The 21,911-nt window shown below is 45.7% G+C and overlaps 1 protein-coding gene across 4 annotated transcripts in view; it reads right to left on the bottom strand.

Moving 5' to 3' along the window:
- LOC138672430 (vang-like protein 1) overlaps window positions 1-20,592 on the bottom strand; it is a 168,983-nt gene extending 148,391 nt beyond the window's left edge. Inside the window, exon 1 of one of the 4 annotated variants that reach the window (XM_069760401.1) lies at window positions 20,485-20,592. Coding sequence is in view for 1 of the 4 variants with exons in the window: in XM_069760398.1 (XP_069616499.1) it covers window positions 18,920-19,013 (94 nt within the window). In the remaining 3 variants the exon portion in view is untranslated. Of the gene's footprint in view, window positions 1-11,972; window positions 12,044-18,870; window positions 19,048-20,484 lie in introns of those variants that run through there. The other 3 variants (XM_069760398.1, XM_069760399.1, XM_069760400.1) reach the window with 3 other exon arrangements.
- Between the last annotated feature and the right edge of the window lie 1,319 nt (window positions 20,593-21,911).

Below are 21,911 nucleotides of genomic sequence, written 5' to 3'. Positions count from 1 at the left end.
AGGTCATATAATGTTGTGTATCAGGAAATAAAGTAGTTGCTGTGACGTTCCCACTAAGTGTGGAAGTACGAGCATGCAATGAGTTTGAACCAGCATTGTGTCTGACTCATTCTTATCCGGTACCAACATGCTCTTAATCTGATTTGGAATGACTGGTGGATGAAGGGTATTGTCATGACGACCCCGACACAGTCTCACCTGTATATCTCAACTCATACCTTATCCAAGCTGCAGTCTCACCTGTAAACCTCAACTCATACCTTATCCACACTGCACAGTCTCACCTGTATACCTCAACTCATACCTTATCCCCACTGCGAGTCTCACCTGTAAACCTCAACTCATACCTTATCCCCACTGTGAGTCTCACCTGTATACCTCAACTCATACCTTATCCCCACTGCGAGTCTCACCTGTATACCTCAACTCATACCTCATCCACACTACACAGTCTCACCTATACACCTCAACTCATGCCTTATCCACACTGCACAGTCTCACCTGTACACCTCAACTCATACCTTATCCACACTGCACAGTCTCACCTGTACACCTCAACTCATACCTTATCCACACTGCAGTCTCACCTGTACACCTCAACTCATACCTTATCCACACTGCAGTCTCACCTGTACACCTCAACTCATACCTCATCCACAATTCAGTCTCACCTGTACACCTCAACTCATACCTCATCCACAATGCACAGTCTCATCTGTACACCTCAACTCATACCTTATCCACAATTCCGTCTCACCTGTACACCTCAACTCATACCTCATCCACAATGCACAGTCTCACCTGTACACCTCAACTCATACCTTATCCACAATTCAGTCTCGCCTGTACACCTCATCTCATACCTTATCCACAATTCAGTCTCACCTGTACACCTCAACTCATACCTTATCCACACTGCACAGTCTCACCTGTACACCTCAACTCATACCTTATCCACACTGCAGTCTCACCTGTAAACCTCAACTCATACCTTATCCACACTGCAGTCTCACCTGTAAACCTCAACTCATACCTTATCCACACTGCAGTCTCACCTGTAAACCTCAACTCATACCTTATCCACACTGAAGTCTCACCTGTATACCTCAACTCATACCTTAACCACACTGCACAGTCTCACCTGTACACCTCAACTCATACCTTATCCACACTGCAGTCTCACCTGTATACCTCAACTCATACCTTATCCACACTGCAGTCTCACCTGTATACCTCAAGTCATACCTTATCCACACTGCACAGTCTCACCTGTAAACTGTTATGACCTGGTGGTTAGGAGCACCCGACCTGATAGTTAAACTCATACAGGACGAGCTCTGGGATGTGGGAGCTCTGCTGATCGCAAGCCCTAATCCTATCGCACACACTAGAAATAGCCGTGGAGCGCTCCTGATGCTCCCTATGCGCCTCGTCACAGCCTAAGAGCTAGCTAGCCCTAGAGAAGAAAATAAAGCCTACCTTGCCTCAGAGAAATTCCCCAAAGGAATAGGCAGCCCCCCACATGTAATGACTGTGAGTAAAGATGAAAGTCACAAACGCAGAAATGAGATAGGTTTCAGCAAAGGGAGGCACGACTTACTAAATAGACAGAGGATAGGAAAGGAATCTTTGCGGTCAGCACAAAAACCTACAAAAGACCACGCAGAGTGTGCAAATGGGTCTTCCGCACCGACTCACGGTGCGGTGGTGCCACCCTGCATCCCAGAGCTTCCAGCTAGCAAGACAAAATCAAGATAACCAGCTGGACAAAGAAACAAGAACAATAATAACAATCAGGAACTTAGCTTCTGCAGGAGAGGACAGGACACCAGACAGATCCAGGAGCGAACTGAAGCAATGCTAAAACATTGACAGCTGGCATGGAGAAACGATCTGAGTGGAGTTAAATAGAGAAGCCAACCAAAGGATAAACCACGTCACCTGTGTAAGGAACCTCAGAAGCAGCAGCTCCACTCACAGCCACCAGAGGGAGCCCACGGACCGAACTCACCGAAGTACCATTCATGACCACAGGAGGGAGCTCGACAACAGAATTCACAACAGTACCCCCTCCTTGAGGAGGGGTCACCGAACCCTCACCAGAGCCCCCAGGCCGATCAGGATGAGCCAAATGAAAGGCACGAACTAGATCGGCAGCATGAACATCAGAGGCAAAAACCCAGGAATTATCCTCCTGACCATAACCCTTCCACTTGACCAGGTACTGGAGTTTCCGTCTTGAAACACGAGAATCCAAGATCTTTTCCACCACATACTCCAACTCCCCCTCGACCAACACCGGGGCGGGAGGATCAACGGAGGGAACCATAGGCGCCACGTATCTCCGCAACAACGACCTATGGAACACATTATGGATGGCAAAAGAAGCTGGAAGGTCCAAACCTACAAAAAGACCACGCAGAGGGTGCAAAAAGACCCTCCGCACCGACTCACGGTGCGGTGGCGCTCCCTCTGCGTCCCAGAGCTTCCAGCAAGCAAGAACAATCGAAATAGCAAGCTGGACAGAAAAATAGCAAACCAGAGAAAAACAAGCAGTCACTTAGCTTCTGCTGGGAAGACTGGTCACAAGAACGATCCAGGAGTGAACTAGACCAATACTGGAACATTGACAGGTGGGCTGGAGCAAAGATCTAAGAGGAGTTAAATAGAGCAGCCAGCTAACGAATTAACCTTGTCACCTGAGGAAGGAAACTCAGAAACACCCACAGCCACCAGAGAAAGTCCATGGACAGAACCAGCCGAAGTACCATTCATGACCACAGGAGGGAGCTCGACAACAGAACTCACAACAGTACCCCCCCTTGAGGAGGGGTCACCGAACCCTCACCAGAGCCCCCAGGCCGATCAGGACGAGCCAAATGAAAGGCACGAACCAGATCGGCAGCATGAACATCAGAGGCAAAAACCCAGGAATTATCTTCCTGACCATAACCCTTCCACTTGACCAGATACTGGAGTTTCCGTCTCGAAATACGAGAATCAAAAATCTTCTCCACCACATACTCCAACTCCCCCTCAACCAACCCCGGGGCAGGAGGATCAACGGATGGAACCACAGGCGCCACGTATCTCCGCAACAATGACCTATGGAACACATTATGGATGGCAAAAGAAGCAGGAAGGGCCAAACGAAATGACACAGGATTGATAACCTCAGAAATCTTATACGGACCAATGAAACAAGGCTTAAACTTAGGAGAGGAAACCTTCATAGGAACATAACGAGACGACAACCAAACCAAATCCCCAACACGAAGTCGGGGACCCACACAACGCCGGCGGTTAGCGAAACGTTGAGCCTTCTCCTGGGACAATGTCAAATTGTCCACCACATGAGTCCAAATCTGCTGCAACCTATCCACCACAGTATCTACACCAGGAAAGTCCAAAGACTCAACCTGCCCTGAAGAGAAACGCGGATGGAAACCAGAATTGCAGAAAAACGGCAAAACCAAAGTAGCCGAGCTGGCCCGATTATTAAGGGCGAAATCAGCCAACGGCAAAAAGGACATCCAATCATCCTGATCAGCAGACACAAAGCATCTCAGATATGTTTCCAAAGTCTGATTAGTTCGTTCGGTTTGGCCATTTGTCTGAGGATGGAAAGCCAAGGAAAAAGACAAATCAATGCCCATCCTAGCACAAAAAGATTGCCAAAACCTCGAAACAAACTGGGAACCTCTGTCAGAAACGATGTTTTCCGGGATACCATGTAAACGAACCACATGCTGGAAAAATAGTGGCACCAAATCAGAGGAGGAAGGCAATTTAGACAAGGGTACCAAATGGACCATCTTAGAAAAGCGATCACAAACCACCCAAATGACCGACATCGTTTGAGAGACGGGGAGATCCGAAAAAAAATCCATAGAAATATGCGTCCAGGGCCTCTTCGGGACCGGCAAGGGCAAAAGCAACCCACTGGCACGAGAACAGCAGGGCTTAGCCCGAGCACAAGTCCCACAGGACTGCACAAAAGAACGCACATCCCGTGACAAAGACGGCCACCAAAAGGATCTAGCCACCAAATCTCTGGCACCAAAGATTCCAGGATGCCCAGCCAACACTGAACAATGAATCTCAGAGATAACTCTACTAGTCCATCTATCAGGGACAAACAGTTTCTCTGCTGGGCAACGGTCAGGTCTATCAGCCTGAAATTTTTGCAGCACCCGCCGCAAATCAGGGGAGATGGCAAAATTACCCCCTCTTTGAGAATACCCACCGGCTCAGGAACACCCGGAGAGTCAGGCACAAAACTCCTTGACAGGGCTTCAGCCTTCACATTCTTAGAGCCCGGAAGGTACGAAACCACAAAATCAAAACGGGAGAAAAATAACAACCATCGAGCCTGTCTCGGATTCAACCGTTTGGCAGTCTCAAGATAAGTCAAATTCTTGTGATCTGTCAAGACCACCACGCGATGCTTGGCTCCTTCAAGCCAATGACGCCACTCCTCGAATGCCCACTTCATGGCCAACAACTCTCGATTACCAACATCATAATTGCGCTCAGCAGGCGAAAACTTTCTAGAAAAGAAAGCACATGGCTTCATCACCGAGCCATCAGAACTTCTTTGCGACAAAACAGCCCCAGCTCCAATCTCAGAAGCATCAACCTCAACCTGAAACGGGAGCGAAACATCTGGCTGGCACAGCACAGGGGCAGAAGAAAAACGACGCTTCAACTCCTGAAAAGCCTCTACAGCTGCAGAAGACAAATTGACCACATCAGCACCCTTCTTGGTCAAATCAGTCAACGGTTTAGCAACACTAGAAAAATTAGCAATGAAGCGCCGATAAAAATTAGCAAAGCCCAGGAACTTTTGCAGGCTCTTCACAGATGTCGGCTGAGTCCAATCGTAAATGGCTTGGACTTTAACAGGGTCCATCTCGATAGTAGAAGGGGAAAAAATGAACCCCAAAAATGAAACCTTCTGAACTCCAAAGAGACACTTTGACCCCTTCACAAACAAGGAATTTGCACGAAGGACCTGGAACACCATTCTGACCTGCTTCACATGAGACTCCCAATCATCCGAAAAGACCAAAATGTCATCCAAATATACAATCAGGAATTTATCCAGGTACTCTCGGAAGATGTCATGCATAAAGGACTGAAATACTGATGGAGCATTGGAAAGCCCGAATGGCATAACCAGGTACTCAAAATGGCCCTCGGGCGTATTAAATGCTGTTTTCCATTCATCGCCTTGTTTAATACGCACAAGATTATACGCCCCTCGAAGATCTATCTTGGTGAACCAACTAGCCCCTTTAATACGAGCAAACAAATCAGACAGCAACGGCAAAGGATACTGAAATTTGACTGTAATTTTATTGAGAAGGCGGTAATCAATACAAGGTCTCAAATAACCATCCTTCTTGGCCACAAAAAAGAACCCTGCTCCCAATGGTGACGACGACGGGCGAATATGACCCTTCTCCAAGGATTCCTTTATATAACTCAGCATAGCGGCGTGTTCTGGCACAGATAAATTGAACAATCGGCCCTTAGGAAACTTACTACCAGGAATCAAATTAATTGCACAATCGCAATCCCTATGAGGAGGTAGGGCACTGGCTTTGGGCTCATCAAATACATCCCGATAATCCGACAAAAACTCTGGAAGTTCAGAAGGAGTGGAAGACGAAATAGACAAAAATGGAACATCACCATGTACCCCCTGGCAACCCCAGCTGGACACAGACATAGATTTCCAGTCCAATACTGGATTATGAACCTGTAGCCATGGCAACCCCAAAACGACCACATCATGCAGATTATGCAACACCAGAAAGCGGATATCCTCCTGATGTGCAGGAGCCATGCACATGGTCAATTGGGTCCAGTACTGAGGCTTATTCTTGGCCAAAGGCGTAGCATCAATTCCTCTCAATGGAATGGGATACTGCAAGGGCTCCAAGAAAAAACCATAGCGCCTAGCATACTCCAAGTCCATCAAATTCAGGGCAGCGCCTGAATCCACAAATGCCATAACAGAATAGGATGACAAAGAACAAATCAGAGTAACGGACAATAGAAATTTAGACTGTACCGTACCAGTGGTGTCAGACCTAGCGAACCGCTTAGTGCGCTTAGGACAATCGGAGATAGCATGAGTGGAATCACCACAGTAAAAACATAGCCCATTCCGACGTCTGTGTTCTTGCCGTTCAGCTCTGGTCAAAGTCCTATCACATTGCATAGGCTCAGGTGCATGCTCAGATAGTACCGCCAAATGGTGCACAGCTTTACGCTCACGCAAGCGTCGATCGATCTGAATGGCCAAAGACATAGACTCATTCAGACCAGCAGGCATGGGAAATCCCACCATGACATCCTTAAGGGCTTCAGAGAGACCCTTTCTGAAGATTGCTGCCAGGGCACATTCATTCCACTGAGTGAGCACAGACCACTTTCTAAACTTCTGACAATATATCTCCGCTTCATCCTGACCCTGACACAGAGCCAGCAAGATTTTCTCTGCCTGATCCACTGAATTAGGTTCGTCATAAAGCAATCCAAGCGCCAGGAAAAACGCATCAACATCACGCAATGCAGGATCTCCTGGCGCAAGGGAAAATGCCCAGTCTTGAGGGTCACCGCGTAACAAAGAAATAATGATCTTTACTTGTTGAACAGGGTCACCTGAGGAGCGAGGTTTCAAGGCAAGAAACAATTTACAATTATTTTTGAAGTTCAAGAACTTAGATCTATCACTAAAAAACAAATCAGGAATTGGAATCCTAGGCTCTGACATCGGATTCTGAACCACAAAATCTTGAATGTTTTGTACACTTATAGTGAGATTATCCATCAAAGAGGACAGACCTTGAATGTCCATGTCTACACCTGTGTTCTGAACCACCCAGATGTAAAGGGGAAAAGAGAGACAAAACACACTACAAAGAAAAAAAAATGGTCTCAGAACTTCTCTTATCCCTCTATTGAGATGCATTAGTACTTTGGGCCACCTGTACTGTTATGACCTGGTGGTCAGGACAATAATGGACCTGGTGGATAAGAGCACACGGAATGACCTGATAGTTACTGATAATATAGGACGAGCTCTGGGACGTGGGAACTCTGCTGTCCGCAATCCCTAATCCTATCAACCACACTAGAAATAGCCGTGGATTGCGCCTAACGCTCCCTATGCAACTCGGCACAGCCTAAGAAACTAGCTAGCCCTGAAGATAGAAAAATAAAGCCTACCTTGCCTCAGAGAAATTCCCCAAAGGAAAAGGCAGCCCCCCACATATAATGACTGTGAGTAAAGATGAAAATACAAACACAGAGATGAAATAGATTTAGCAAAGTGAGGCCCGACTTACTGAACAGACCGAGGATAGGAAAGGTTACTTTGCGGTCAGCACAAAAACCTACAAAAAGACCACGCAGAGGGCGCAAAAAGACCCTCCGCACCGACTCACGGTGCGGAGGCGCTCCCTCTGCGTCCCAGAGCTTCCAGCAAGCAAGAACAATCGAAATAGCAAGCTGGACAGAAAAATAGCAAACCAGAGAAAAACAAGCAGTCACTTAGCTTCTGCTGGGAAGACTGGTCACAAGAACGATCCAGGAGTGAACTAGACCAATACTGGAACATTGACAGGTGGCCTGGAGCAAAGATCTAAGAGGAGTTAAATAGAGCAGCCAGCTAACGAATTAACCTCGTCACCTGAGGAAGGAAACTCAGAAACACCCACAGCCACCAGAGAAAGTCCATGGACAGAACCAGCCGAAGTACCATTCATGACCACAGGAGGGAACCCGACAACAGAACTCACAACACCAAACGAAATGACACAGGATTAAGAATTTCAGAAATCTCATATGGCCCAATGAAACGAGGCTTAAACTTAAGAGAGGAAACCTTCATAGGAACATGACGAGATGACAACCAAACCAAATCCCCAACCCGAAGTCGGGGATCAACACAGCGCCGGCGGTTAGCGAAACGTTGAGCCTTCTCCTGGGACAATGTCAAATTGTCCACCACATGAGTCCAAATCTGCTGCAACCTGTCCACCACGGTATCCACACAAGGACAGTCCGAAGGCTCAACCTGCCCTGAAGAGAAACGAGGATGGAAACCAGAATTGCAGAAAAAAGGAGAAACCAAAGTAGCCGAGCTGTCCCGATTATTAAGGGCGAACTCAGCCAAAGGCAAAAAGGACACCCAATCATCCTGATCAGCAGAAACAAAGCATCTCAGATATGTCTCCAAAGTCTGAATAGTTCGTTCGGTTTGGCCATTAGTCTGAGGATGGAAAGCCGAAGAAAAAGACAAATCAATGCCCATCTTAGCACAAAAGGAACTGGGAACCCCTGTCCGAGACAATGTTCTCCGGAATGCCATGCAAACGAACCACATGCTGGAAAAACAATGGCACCAAATCAGAGGAGGAAGGCAATTTAGACAAGGGTACCAAATGGACCATCTTAGAGAAGCGATCACAAACCACCCAAATGACCGACATCCTTTGAGAAACAGGGAGATCAGAAATAAAATCCATGGAAATATGCGTCCAGGGCCTCTTCGGGACCGGCAAGGGCAAAAGCAACCCACTGGCACGAGAACAGAAGGGCTTAGCCCGAGCACAAGTCCCACAGGACTGCACAAAAGAACGCACATCCCGTGACGAAGAAGGCCACCAAAAGGATCTAGCCACCAAATCTCTGGTACCAAAGATTCCAGGATGACCAGCCAACACCGAACAATGAACCTCAGAGATAACTCTACTAGTCCATCTATCAGGGACAAACAGTTTCTCCGTAGGACAACGGTCAGGTCTATCAGCCTGAAACTTCTGCAGCACGCGCCGCAAATCAGGGGAGATGGCAGACAAAATTACCCCCTCTTTAAGAATACCCGCCGGCTCCGGAACACCCGGAGAGTCAGGCACAAAACTCCTTGACAGGGCATCAGCCTTCACATTCTTAGATCCCGGAAGGTATGAAACTACAAAATCAAAACGGGAGAAAAAGAGCGACCATCGAGCCTGTCTAGGATTCAACCGTTTGGCAGACTCGAGATAAGTCAAATTCTTGTGATCCGTCAAGACCACCATGCGATGTTTAGCTCCTTCAAGCCAATGTCGCCACTCCTCGAATGCCCATTTCATGGCCAACAACTCTCGATTGCCAACATCATAATTGCGCTCAGCAGGCGAGAATTTTCTAGAAAAGAAGGCACATGGTTTCATCACCGAGCCATCAGAACTTCTTTGCGACAAAACAGCCCATGCTCCAATCTCAGAAGCATCAACCTCGACCTGAAACGGAAGCGAAACATCTGGCTGGCACAACACAGGGGCAGAAGAAAAACGACTCTTCAACTCCTGAAAAGCCTCTACAGCCGCAGAGGACCAATTGACCACATCAGCACCTTTCTTGGTCAAATCAGTCAACGGTTTAGCAATACTAGAAAAATTAGCGATGAAGCGACGGTAAAAATTAGCAAAGCCCAGGAACTTCTGTGGGCTCTTCACAGATGTCGGCTGAGTCCAATCATAAATGGCCTGGACCTTAACAGGGTCCATCTCGATAGTAGAAGGGGAAAAAATGAAACCCAAAAATGAAACCTTCTGAACTCCAAAGAGACACTTGGACCCCTTCACAAACAAGAAATTAGCACGAAGAACCTGGAACACCATTCTGACCTGCTTCACATGAGACTCCCAATCATCCGAAAAGACCAAAATGTCATCCAAATATAAAATCATGAATCTATCCAGGTACTCTAGGAAGATGTCATGCATAAAGGACTGAAACACAGATGGAGCATTAGAAAGCCCGAATGGCATAACCAGGTACTCAAAATGGCCCTCGGGCGTATTTAATGCTGTTTTCCATTCATCGCCCTGTTTAATTCGCACCAGATTATACGCCCCTCGAAGATCTATCTTAGTGAACCAACTAGCCCCCTTAATTCGAGCAAACAGATCAGACATCAGCGGCAAAGGATACTGAAATTTGACTGTGATCTTATTAAGAAGGCGGTAATCAATACAAGGTCTTAAAGAGCCATCCTTCTTGGCCACAAAAAAGAACCCTGCTCCCAATGGTGACGACGACGGGCGAATATGACCCTTCTCCAAGGATTCCTTTATATAGCTCTGCATAGCAGCGTGCTCTGGCACAGATAGATTAAACAGTCGGCCCTTAGGAAACTTACTACCGGGAATCAAATTAATAGCACAATCGCAATCCCTATGAGGAGGTAGGGCACCGGATTTGGGCTCCTCAAATACATCCCGGTAATCTGATAAAAACTCAGGGACTTCAGAAGGAGTGGAAGGCGAAATTGACAACAATGGAACATCACCATGTACCCCTTGACAACCCCAGCTGGACACAGACATAGATTTCCAATCCAACACTGGATTATGGACCTGTAGCCATGGCAACCCCAAAACGACCACATCATGCAGATTATGCAACACCAAAAAGCGAATATCCTCCTGATGTGCAGGAGCCATGCACATGGTCAATTGCATCCAGTATTGAGGTTTATTCTTGGCCAAAGGCGTAGCATCAATTCCTCTCAATGGAATAGGATGCTGCAAGGGCTCCAAGGAAAAACCACAGCGCCTAGCAAACTCCAAGTCCATCAAATTCAGGGCAGCGCCTGAATCCACAAATGCCATAACAGAATATGACGACAGAGAGCAAATCAGAGTAACGGACAAAAGAAATTTTGACTGTACCGTACCAATGGTGGCAGACCTAGCGAACCGCTTAGTGCGCTTAGGACAATCGGAGATAGCATGAGTGGAGTCACCACAGTAAAAACACAGTCCATTCCGACGTATATGTGTTCTTGCCGTTCAGCTCTGGTCAAAGTTCTATCACACTGCATAGGCTCAGGCCTATTCTCAGAGAACACCGCCAGATGGTGCACAGCTTTACGCTCACGCAAGCGCCGATCGATCTGAATGACCAAGGACATAGACTCATTCAGACCAGCAGGTGTGGGAAATCCCACCATGACATCCTTAAGGGCTTCAGAAAGACCCTTTCTGAAAATTGCCGCCAGGGCACATTCATTCCACTGAGTAAGCACAGACCACTTTCTAAACTTCTGACAGTACACCTCCGCCTCATCCTGACCCTGACACAAAGCCAGCAAGATTTTCTCTGCCTGATCCACGGAATTTGGTTCATCATAAAGCAATCCAATCGCCAGAAAAAAACGCATTAACATCACGCAATGCAGGATCTCCTGGCGCAAGGGAAAATGCCCAGTCTTGAGGGTCACCACGTAATAAAGAAATAATGATTTTTACTTGTTGAGCGGGGTCACCAGAGGAGCGTGGTTTCAAAGCTAGAAACAGTTTACAATTATTTTTGAAATTCAGAAACTTAAATCTATTTCCAGAAAATAAATCAGGAGTAGGAATTCTAGGCTCTAACATCGGATTCTGAACCACAAAATCTTGAATGTTTTGTACCCTTGCAGTGAGATGATCCACACAAGAGGACAGACCTTGAATGTCCATATCTACACCTGTGTCCTGAACCACCCAAAGGTCTAGGGGAAAAGAAAGACAAAACACACTGCAAAGAAAAAAAAATGGTCTCAGAACTTCTCTTATCCCTCTATTGAGATGCATTAATACTTTGGGCCAGCTGTACTGTTATGACCTGGTGGTTAGGAGCACCCGACCTGATAGTTAAACTTCTCTCTACCTCTGAAATGTTCCCCATGCCATTGGCTACAACACAACCCCAAAGTATAATTTATGATTAATGGTTGGCGAGATGTTCTTTTCCTTAAATTGTGTGCTTTTTTTTCTCCACACATACAGTACAGACCGAGGGTTTGGACACAGCTTCTCATTTGGAGATTTTTCTGTGTTTTCAGGACTGTGAGGGTTGTGCATTCACACTGAGGGCATCAGGGCTGTGGATTGGCACATGTGGAATTATATACTTAACAAACCTACCTCTTGAAGCTCATCAAGAGAATGCCAAGAGTGTGCAAAGCAGTCATCAAAGCAAAAGGTGGCTACTTTGAAGAACCTAGAATATAAGACATAATTTCAGTTTTCACATTTTTTTGTTAAGTATGTAGTTCCACATTTGTTGATTCGTGGTTTTGATGCCTTCAGTGTGAGTTTGCAGTTTTCATGGTCATGAAAGCGCGGAGGAGTCTTTGGATGAGAGGGTGTGTCCAATCTTTTGGTCTGTACTGTGTATGTATATATATATATATATATGTAAATATATATGTTTGTATATATCCCCTCTAACACTCTTGCACCCCTCCAATCTATTCTAAACTCTGCTGCCCGACTAATCCACCTGTCCCCCCACTATTCCCCGGCCTCTCCCCTCTGTCAATCCCTGCACTGGCTCCCCATCACCCAGAGACTCCAGTACAAAAGCCTAACCATGACATACAAAGCCATCCACAACCTATCTCCTCCATACATCTGTGACCTCGTCTCCCGGTACTCTCCTGCACGCAACCTCCGGATGACAAGATCTCCTTCTCTACTCCCCTCTTATCTCCTCTTCCCACAATCGCATACAAGATTTCTCTCGTGCATCCCCGCAACTCTGGAATTCTCTACCACAACATATCAGACTCTCGCCTACCATCGAAACCTTCAAAAAGAACCTGAAGACCCACCTCTACCGACAAGCCTACAACCTGCAGTAACCACCGATTGACCAAACCGCTGCACGGCCAGCTCTACCCTCACCTACTGTATCCTCACCCATCCCTTGTAGATTGTGAGTCCTCGCGGGCAGGGTCCTCTCTCCTCCTGTACCAGTTGTGACTTGTATTGTTCAAGATTATTGTACTTGTTTTATTATGTATACCCCTCCTCACATGTAAAGCGCCATGGAATAAATGGCGCTATAATAATAAATAATAATAATAATAATAACTCATACAGGACGAGTTCTGGGATGTGGGAGCTCTGCTGACCGCACCGACTCACGGTGCGGGGGTGCCACCCTGCATCCCAGAGCTTCCAGCTAGCAAGACAAAATCAAGATAACCAGCTGGACAAGAAAACAATGAACAAATAATAACAATCAGGAACTTAGCTTCTGCAGGAGAAGACAGGACACCAGACAGATCCAGGAGCGAACTGAAGCAATGCTAAAACATTGACAGCTGGCATGGAGAAACGATCTGAGTGGAGTTAAATAGAGAAGCCTACCAAAGGATAAACCACGTCACCTGTGTAAGGAACCTCAGAAGCAGCAGCTTCACTCACAGCCACCAGAGGGAGCCCATAGACAGAACTCACCGAAGTACCATTCATGACCACAGGAGGGAGCTCGACAACAGAATTCACAACAGTAAACCTCAACTCATACCTTATCCACACTGCAGTCTCACCTGTAAACCTCAACTCATACCTTATCCACACTGCAGTCTCACCTGTATACCTCAACTCATACCTTATCCACACTGCAGTCTCATCTGTAAACCTCAACTCATACCTTATCCACACTGCAGTCTCATCTGTAAACCTCAACTCATACCTTATCCACACTACACAGTCTCACCTGTACACCTCAACCCATATCTTATCCACACTGCAGTCTCACCTGTAAACCTCAACTCATACCTTATCCACACTGCAGTCTCATCTGTAAACCTCAACTCATACCTTATCCACACTGCACAGTCTCACCTGTACACCTCAACCCATATCTTATCCACACTGCAGTCTCACCTGTACATCTCAACTCATACCTTATCCACACTGCAGTCTCATCTGTAAACCTCAACTCATACCTTATCCACACTGCAGTCTCATCTGTAAACCTCAACTCATACCTTATCCACACTACACAGTCTCACCTGTACACCTCAACTCATACCTTATCCACACTGCAGTCTCATCTGTAAACCTCAACTCATACCTTATCCACACTGCACAGTCTCACCTGTACACCTCAACCCATATCTTATCCACACTGCAGTCTCACCTGTACACCTCAACTCATACCTTATCCACACTACACAGTCTCACCTGTACACCTCAACTCATACCTTATCCACACTGCAGTCTCATCTGTAAACCTCAACTCATACCTTATCCACACTGCACAGTCTCACCTGTACACCTCAACCCATATCTTATCCACACTGCAGTCTCACCTGTACACCTCAACTCATACCTTATCCACACTGCAGTCTCATCTGTAAACCTCAACTCATACCTTATCCACACTACACAATCTCACCTGTACATCTCAACTCATACCTTATCCACACTGCAGTCTCACCTGTACATCTCAACTCATACCTTATCCACACTGCAGTCTCACCTGTAAACCTCAACCCATATCTTATCCACACTGCAGTCTCACCTGTAAACCTCAACTCATACCTTATCCACACTGCAGTCTCACCTGTAAACCTCAACTCATACCTTATCCACACTGCAGTCTCACCTGTAAACCTCAACTCATACCTTATCCACACTACACAGTCTCACCTGTACACCTCAACTCATACCGTATCCACACTACACAGTCTCACCTGTACACCTCAACTCATACCTTATCCACACTGCAGTCTCACCTGTAAACCTCAACTCATACCTTATCCACACTACACAGTCTCACCTGTACACCTCAACTCATACCGTATCCACACTACACAGTCTCACCTGTACATCTCAACTCATACCTTATCCACACTGCAGTCTCACCTGTAAACCTCAACTCATACCTTATCCACACTACACAGTCTCACCTGTACACCTCAACTCATACCGTATCCACACTACACAGTCTCACCTGTACATCTCAACTCATACCTTATCCACACTGCACAGTCTCACCTGTACACCTCAACTCATGTATATGGCTCAGTGTTATGTATACATGTATGCTGTATATACGTGTGCTCTGTACTGTATAAAGGGTGATGCTATATACTGCCCTCGGCTCTGTGTTATGTATACATGTATACTGTATATACGTGTGCTCTGTACTGTATATATGGTGACACTATATACTGCCCTCGGCTCTGTGTTATGTATACATGTATACTGTATATACGTGTGCTCTGTACTGTATATAGGGTGATGCTATATACTGCCCTCGGCTCGGTGTTATGTATACAAGTATGCTGTATATACGTGTGCTCTGTACTGTATATATGGTGACACTATATACTGCCCTCGGCTCTGTGTTATGTATACATGTATACTGTATATACATGTGCTCTGTACTGTATATAGGGTGATGCAATATACTGCCCTCGGCTCTGTGTTATGTATACATGTATACTGTATATACGTGTGCTCTGTACTGTATATATGGTGACACTATATACTGCCCTCGGCTCTGTGTTATGTATACATGTATACTGTATATACGTGTGCTCTGTACTGTATATAGGGTGATGCTATATACTGCCCTCGGCTCGGTGTTATGTATACAAGTATGCTGTATATACGTGTGCTCTGTACTGTATATATGGTGACACTATATACTGCCCTCGGCTCTGTGTTATGTATACATGTATACTGTATATACATGTGCTCTGTACTGTATATAGGGTGATGCAATATACTGCCCTCGGCTCTGTGTTATGTATACATGTATACTGTATATACGTGTGCTCTGTACTGTATATAGGGTGATGCTATATACTGCCCTCGGCTCTGTGTTATGTATACATGTATACTGTATATACGTGTGCTCTGTACTGTATATAGGGTGATGCTATGTACTGCCCTCGGCTCGGTGTTATGTATACATGTATACTGTATATACGTGTGCTGTGTACTGTATATAGGTGATGTTATATACTGCCCCGGTGTGTGGTGTATACAGCTCGGTGTTATGTATACATGTATACTGTATATACGTGTGCTCTGTACTGTATATAGGGTGATGCTATATACTGCCCTCGGCTCGGTGTTATGTATACATGTATACTGTATATACGTGTGCTCTGTACTGTATATAGGGTGATGCTATATACTGCCCTCGGCTCTGTGTTATGTATACATGTATACTGTATATACGTGTGCTCTGTACTGTATATAGGGTGATGCTATATACTGCCCTCGGCTCGGTGTTATGTATACAAGTATACTGTATATACGTGTGCTCTGTACTGTATATAGGTGATGTTATATACTGTCCCGGTGTGTGGTGTATACAGCTCGGTGTTATGTATACATGTATGCTGTATATACGTGTGCTCTGTACTGTATATAGGGTGACGCTATATACTGCACTCGGCTCGGTGTTATGTATACATGTATGCTGTATATATGTGTGCTGTGTACTGTATATAGGTGATGTTATATACTGCCCCGGTGTGTGGTGTATACAGCTCGGTGTTATGTATACATGTATGCTGTATATACGTGTGCTCTGTACTGTATATAGGGTGATGCTATATACTGCCCTCGGCTCGGTGTTATGTATACATGTATACTGTATATACGTGTGCTCTGTACTGTATATAGGGTGATGCTATATACTGCCCTCGGCTCTGTGTTATGTATACATGTATACTGTATATACGTGTGCTCTGTACTGTATATAGGGTGACGCTATATACTGCACTCGGCTCGGTGTTATGTATACATGTATGCTGTATATATGTGTGCTCTGTACTGTATATAGGGTGATGCTATATACTGCACTCGGCTCGGTGTTATGTATACATGTATGCTGTATATATGTGTGCTGTGTACTGTATATAGGTGATGTTATATACTGTCCCGGTGTGTGGTGTATACAGCTCGGTGTTATGTATACATGTATGCTGTATATACGTGTGCTCTGTACTGTATATAGGGTGATGCTATATACTGCCCTCGGCTCGGTGTTATGTATACATGTATACTGTATATACGTGTGCTCTGTACTGTATATAGGGTGATGCTATATACTGCCCTCGGCTCTGTGTTATGTATACATGTATACTGTATATACGTGTGCTCTGTACTGTATATAGGGTGATGCTATATACTGCCCTCGGCTCTGTGTTATGTATACATGTATACTGTATATACGTGTGCTCTGTACTGTATATAGGGTGATGCTATATACTGCCCTCGGCTCGGTGTTATGTATACAAGTATACTGTATATACGTGTGCTCTGTACTGTATATAGGTGATGTTATATACTGTCCCGGTGTGTGGTGTATACAGCTCGGTGTTATGTATACATGTATGCTGTATATACGTGTGCTCTGTACTGTATATAGGGTGACGCTATATACTGCACTCGGCTCGGTGTTATGTATACATGTATGCTGTATATATGTGTGCTCTGTACTGTATATAGGGTGATGCTATATACTGCCCTCGGCTCTGTGTTATGTATACATGTATGCTGTATATACGTGTGCTCTGTACTGTATATAGGGTGACACTATATACTGCCCTCGGCTCTGTGTTATGTATACATGTATGCTGTATATACGTGTGCTCTGTACTGTATATAGGGTGATGCTATATACTGCCCTCGGCTCTGTGTTATGTATACATGTATACTGTATATACGTGTGCTCTGTACTGTATATAGGGTGATGCTATATACTGCCCTCGGCTCGGTGTTATGTATACATGTATACTGTATATACGTGTGCTCTGTACTGTATATAGGGTGATGCTATATACTGCCCTCGGCTCGGTGTTATGTATACATGTATGGTGTATATATGTGTGCTGTGTACTGTATATAGGGTGATGCTATATACTGCCCTCGGCTCGGTGTTATGTATACATGTATACTGTATATACGTGTGCTCTGTACTGTATATAGGGTGATGCTATATACTGCCCTCGGCTCTGTGTTATGTATACATGTATACTGTATATACGTGTGCTCTGTACTGTATATAGGTGATGTTATATACTGTCCCGGTGTGTGGTGTATACAGCTCGGTGTTATGTATACATGTATGCTGTATATACGTGTGCTCTGTACTGTATATAGGGTGAAGCTATATACTGCACTCGGCTCGGTGTTATGTATACATGTATGCTGTATATATGTGTGCTCTGTACTGTATATAGGGTGACGCTATATACTGCCCCTGGTGTGTGGTGTATACAGCTCGGTGTTATGTATACATGTATGCTGTATATACGTGTGCTCTGTACTGTATATAGGGTGACGCTATATACTGCCCTCGGCTCGGTGTTATGTATACATGTATACTGTATATACGTGTGCTCTGTACTGTATATAGGGTGATGCTATATACTGCCTTCGGCTCGGTGTTATGTATACAAGTATACTGTATATACGTGTGCTCTGTACTGTATATAGGTGATGTTATATACTGTCCCGGTGTGTGGTGTATACAGCTCGGTGTTATGTATACATGTATGCTGTATATACGTGTGCTCTGTACTGTATATAGGGTGATGCTATATACTGCCCTCGGCTCTGTGTTATGTATACATGTATACTGTATATACGTGTGCTCTGTACTGTATATAGGGTGACGCTATATACTGCCTTCGGCTCGGTGTTATGTATACAAGTATACTGTATATACGTGTGCTCTGTACTGTATATAGGGTGATGCTATATACTGCCTTCGGCTCGGTGTTATGTATACAAGTATACTGTATATACGTGTGCTCTGTACTGTATATAGGGTGACGCTATATACTGCCCCTGGTGTGTGGTGTATACAGCTCGGTGTTATGTATACATGTATGCTGTATATACGTGTGCTCTGTACTGTATATAGGGTGACGCTATATACTGCCCTCGGCTCGGTGTTATGTATACATGTATGCTGTATATATGTGTGCTCTGTACTGTATATAGGGTGACGCTATATACTTCCCCTGGTGTGTGGTGTATACTGTCGCCTTCTCTTCCGTACCTGACAGTCTTTTCCTTCACTCGCTGACGCCTGGCTCTGAAGACCTCACCTGCTGCACACCTCGCCCAGCCTGTTCCGCCGCTCCCCCGCCATGAGGTGCGTATATCCTCCCCCGTCCTGAGGTATGCTGCCGGCCCTCCCATGTGCGGGCAGCAGGAGCCCTCCACCTCCCTATGTCTGTTATTATACTGCGCTGGACAGCACACAGGAATCACATGTACAGCACACGGACAGTCAGCAGAGACAGCACATGTACAGCAGAGACAGCACACGGCAAGCACACGGCCAGCACAGATTCAACATATGTACAGCATAAAGCACACAGACAGAACACACAGCTCACATACAACACATGGACAGACAGCGAGGAAACTTATAACACATGGGAAGCACATGTAGAGCACACTGACAGCGCACGTACAGCACATGTACAACAGAGAAGGCACATGTACAGCAGAGACAGCACACAGGAAGCATACATATAGCATTGACAGCACACTTGCAGTACAGACAGCACAAATACAACACACAGACAGCTAACGTACAGCACAAGGGAAGCACAATGTCACGGTGTGACTCGACCCAAAGGATGGTCGGTCAGCTAACAGCACAATACACATACAACGGGGATGATATAGGTGAGAGGAAGGCTCTACCCCTAGGAAATGGGGAATGGTCATCACCTGAGCTCAAACCTGAGCCTGTCCCTGCACTCCCTTAACACCCTATGCAGGTCCTTCCCCCCGCAGCCGTCAGGATACCTCGTCACTAGTAGTCACATATTACTGCCCTGGCTAGTGCACTGGCCGGCAAGAAGAACTAGCCTCACCTCTGCAGATAATACTCACAGGGGGAAGTGACAAACACCAAAGGGACAAGGTAAAAATAACACCACACTTAGCATATGAACACCGCTGCCAAGCTCCACACCGCAGATAACAACAGCAACTGGAGTCCAATCACCAGACATGGATGACACCAGAGAGCTGCTCCTGCTAGGCTGGTCTCCAGAAAGAAACTGTATCACCAACAGTCAGCTGACACATCAAGTGACCATTTAAAGGATGGTGGGAGTGGTCACCACCTGCATCAGCTGACCCAGCAGCACTGCAGTAACACCAGATAGCCAGCAGGGAAAAACTGACATTAACCCCCGATAGTCCAAAAGAAAAAAGTTTTAAACTGAGTGGAACCAGAGCTGCCACAAATTCAAAAATGGATTGAGACACACACGTACAGCACAGACATCACACATACAACACATGTACAGCACACACAGCAGACTGACAGCACAGACAGCACACCGAAAGCACACAGGCAGCGTAAGTGGGAAGCGTATTGGAAGCACACGGACCCATGTTACTTTATAGGGCTTGTAGAGATACAGGGTCAGTGGGTGCCCTTGTCCGCTGGTTGGCTATCTTTAGAAAGACTCCATAGACCAGGACTCATAACACTGAACGTCCGTTCTCTCTACCCGTGGGCAGAACACTAGTCAGACAACACAGGGTGAGGGTAAAACAGGGTGGCAATTATTTATTGAACCACCAACAGACAATAACATATAGTACAGTCCCAGTAAATACCCAGATGGTGCAAATTACAGAGACTCACCCTTCCTCTGACTCTGCGGGATTAGAGCTGCTTCCAGGGCCGAGTACCCCCACCAGTGACTCCCCGCATTTGGCAGGCCCCCACAGTGAGGAGGTAACGACAAGCTTAGGAAGCTGACAGTCCATTGATGTACGAGGCCAGGTGACCTGATTGTCCCAATCTGGATTCTCTAAACGTCTTTGATGGTTCAGTGACGGTCAATGAGGCAGCTCTGAATTTCTTCAGTTGTGATGATGCCATGACTTCTGTAATGTAGACTCTCTGAACACAGGGAGATTCTCCTTTTTATAGGTCACAACTTCTCATTCAGTCATTCAACCACAGGCTTGATGGAAGGAGGCCATCCCTCACTGCCGGAGTGTGCAAACAACATACATAGATTGCCCTTCATATTGCAGAGCACCAAAGGGTCATCAACATATTAACATTCAGCAATTGTGCCTTTGTTTCCCAAAGATTGTAGAACAATACTAGGACAGATACAATAGCTGATCAGCAGCTAGTCCACAAATGGCAACCATTGTACAGTAATTCAGTAAGTGAAGAAAGAGGTCTCATGCACTTATCCCTGAGCCCAAAACCAAGGCACTCTCCCTGTGGTGACCTCACTCAGAGGCTGAATATTCCCCTTTCTAAAAGTTATGACAAGCCATTTCTACACATATTTTGGCGTATGATCTTCGTAGAAGAAATACAAAGTTATCACTATGCTCAGCAAGACCTGGGGGTTCATTTAAGTATAAATATGTCTTGGCTATGAGGCCCGGTTAAGCAGCAATCTTTCCGTCCCTGCTAGGCGCTGTGCTTAGAAAACGCACCGGCGTGTAGCCCTATTGTCGCACATACCAAATATATAACTTTCACATCTCTGTCACCACCTGAGGTCGAATTATTCATCATGAATAATTCTCACACAACTTAGAAGACGAATGGCTGCAAACAAAAACATTCCTGTTGGAGGGGGGAAAAGAGTGGCTTAGAATTTCACCGTGCTGACAGGCAGATAGGCATAGCTGCTGTGGGGGAAAAGAAGGGGGATCGAATCTGCAGTGTGTGTCTGGAACCATGGAACCTTCTAGAAAATTACTCAGAACATGGCATTCTTACATTATCGTGACAACTACAGAATAAACTAGCTGCCACCACTAACTGTTTATACATTTCAATTGGACACCCATTTCTGATTTAGGGGCACGCTTCACAGCGCAAGAGGAACAAAGCAATTAAATTTTATATATTTAATAGTGGTAGGCAGTAGGGTTGAGCGACTTTTCTTTTTTTAGGATCGGGTCGGGTTTCACAAAACCCGACTTTCTCAAAAGTCGGGTCGAGTGAAATCGGCCGATCCTATAGAAAAGTCGGGGTCGGCCGAAACACGAAACCCAATGCAGTGCAATGGGATACTAATGGTTCCCAGGGTCTGAAGG

Source organism: Ranitomeya imitator, chromosome 3 (assembly GCF_032444005.1).
Source record: "Ranitomeya imitator isolate aRanImi1 chromosome 3, aRanImi1.pri, whole genome shotgun sequence".
In the NCBI taxonomy this organism is placed as follows: Eukaryota; Metazoa; Chordata; class Amphibia; order Anura; family Dendrobatidae; genus Ranitomeya; species Ranitomeya imitator.
The sequence above is the reverse complement of the archived record's forward strand: the minus strand, read 5'-3'. Positions and strand labels throughout refer to the sequence as shown.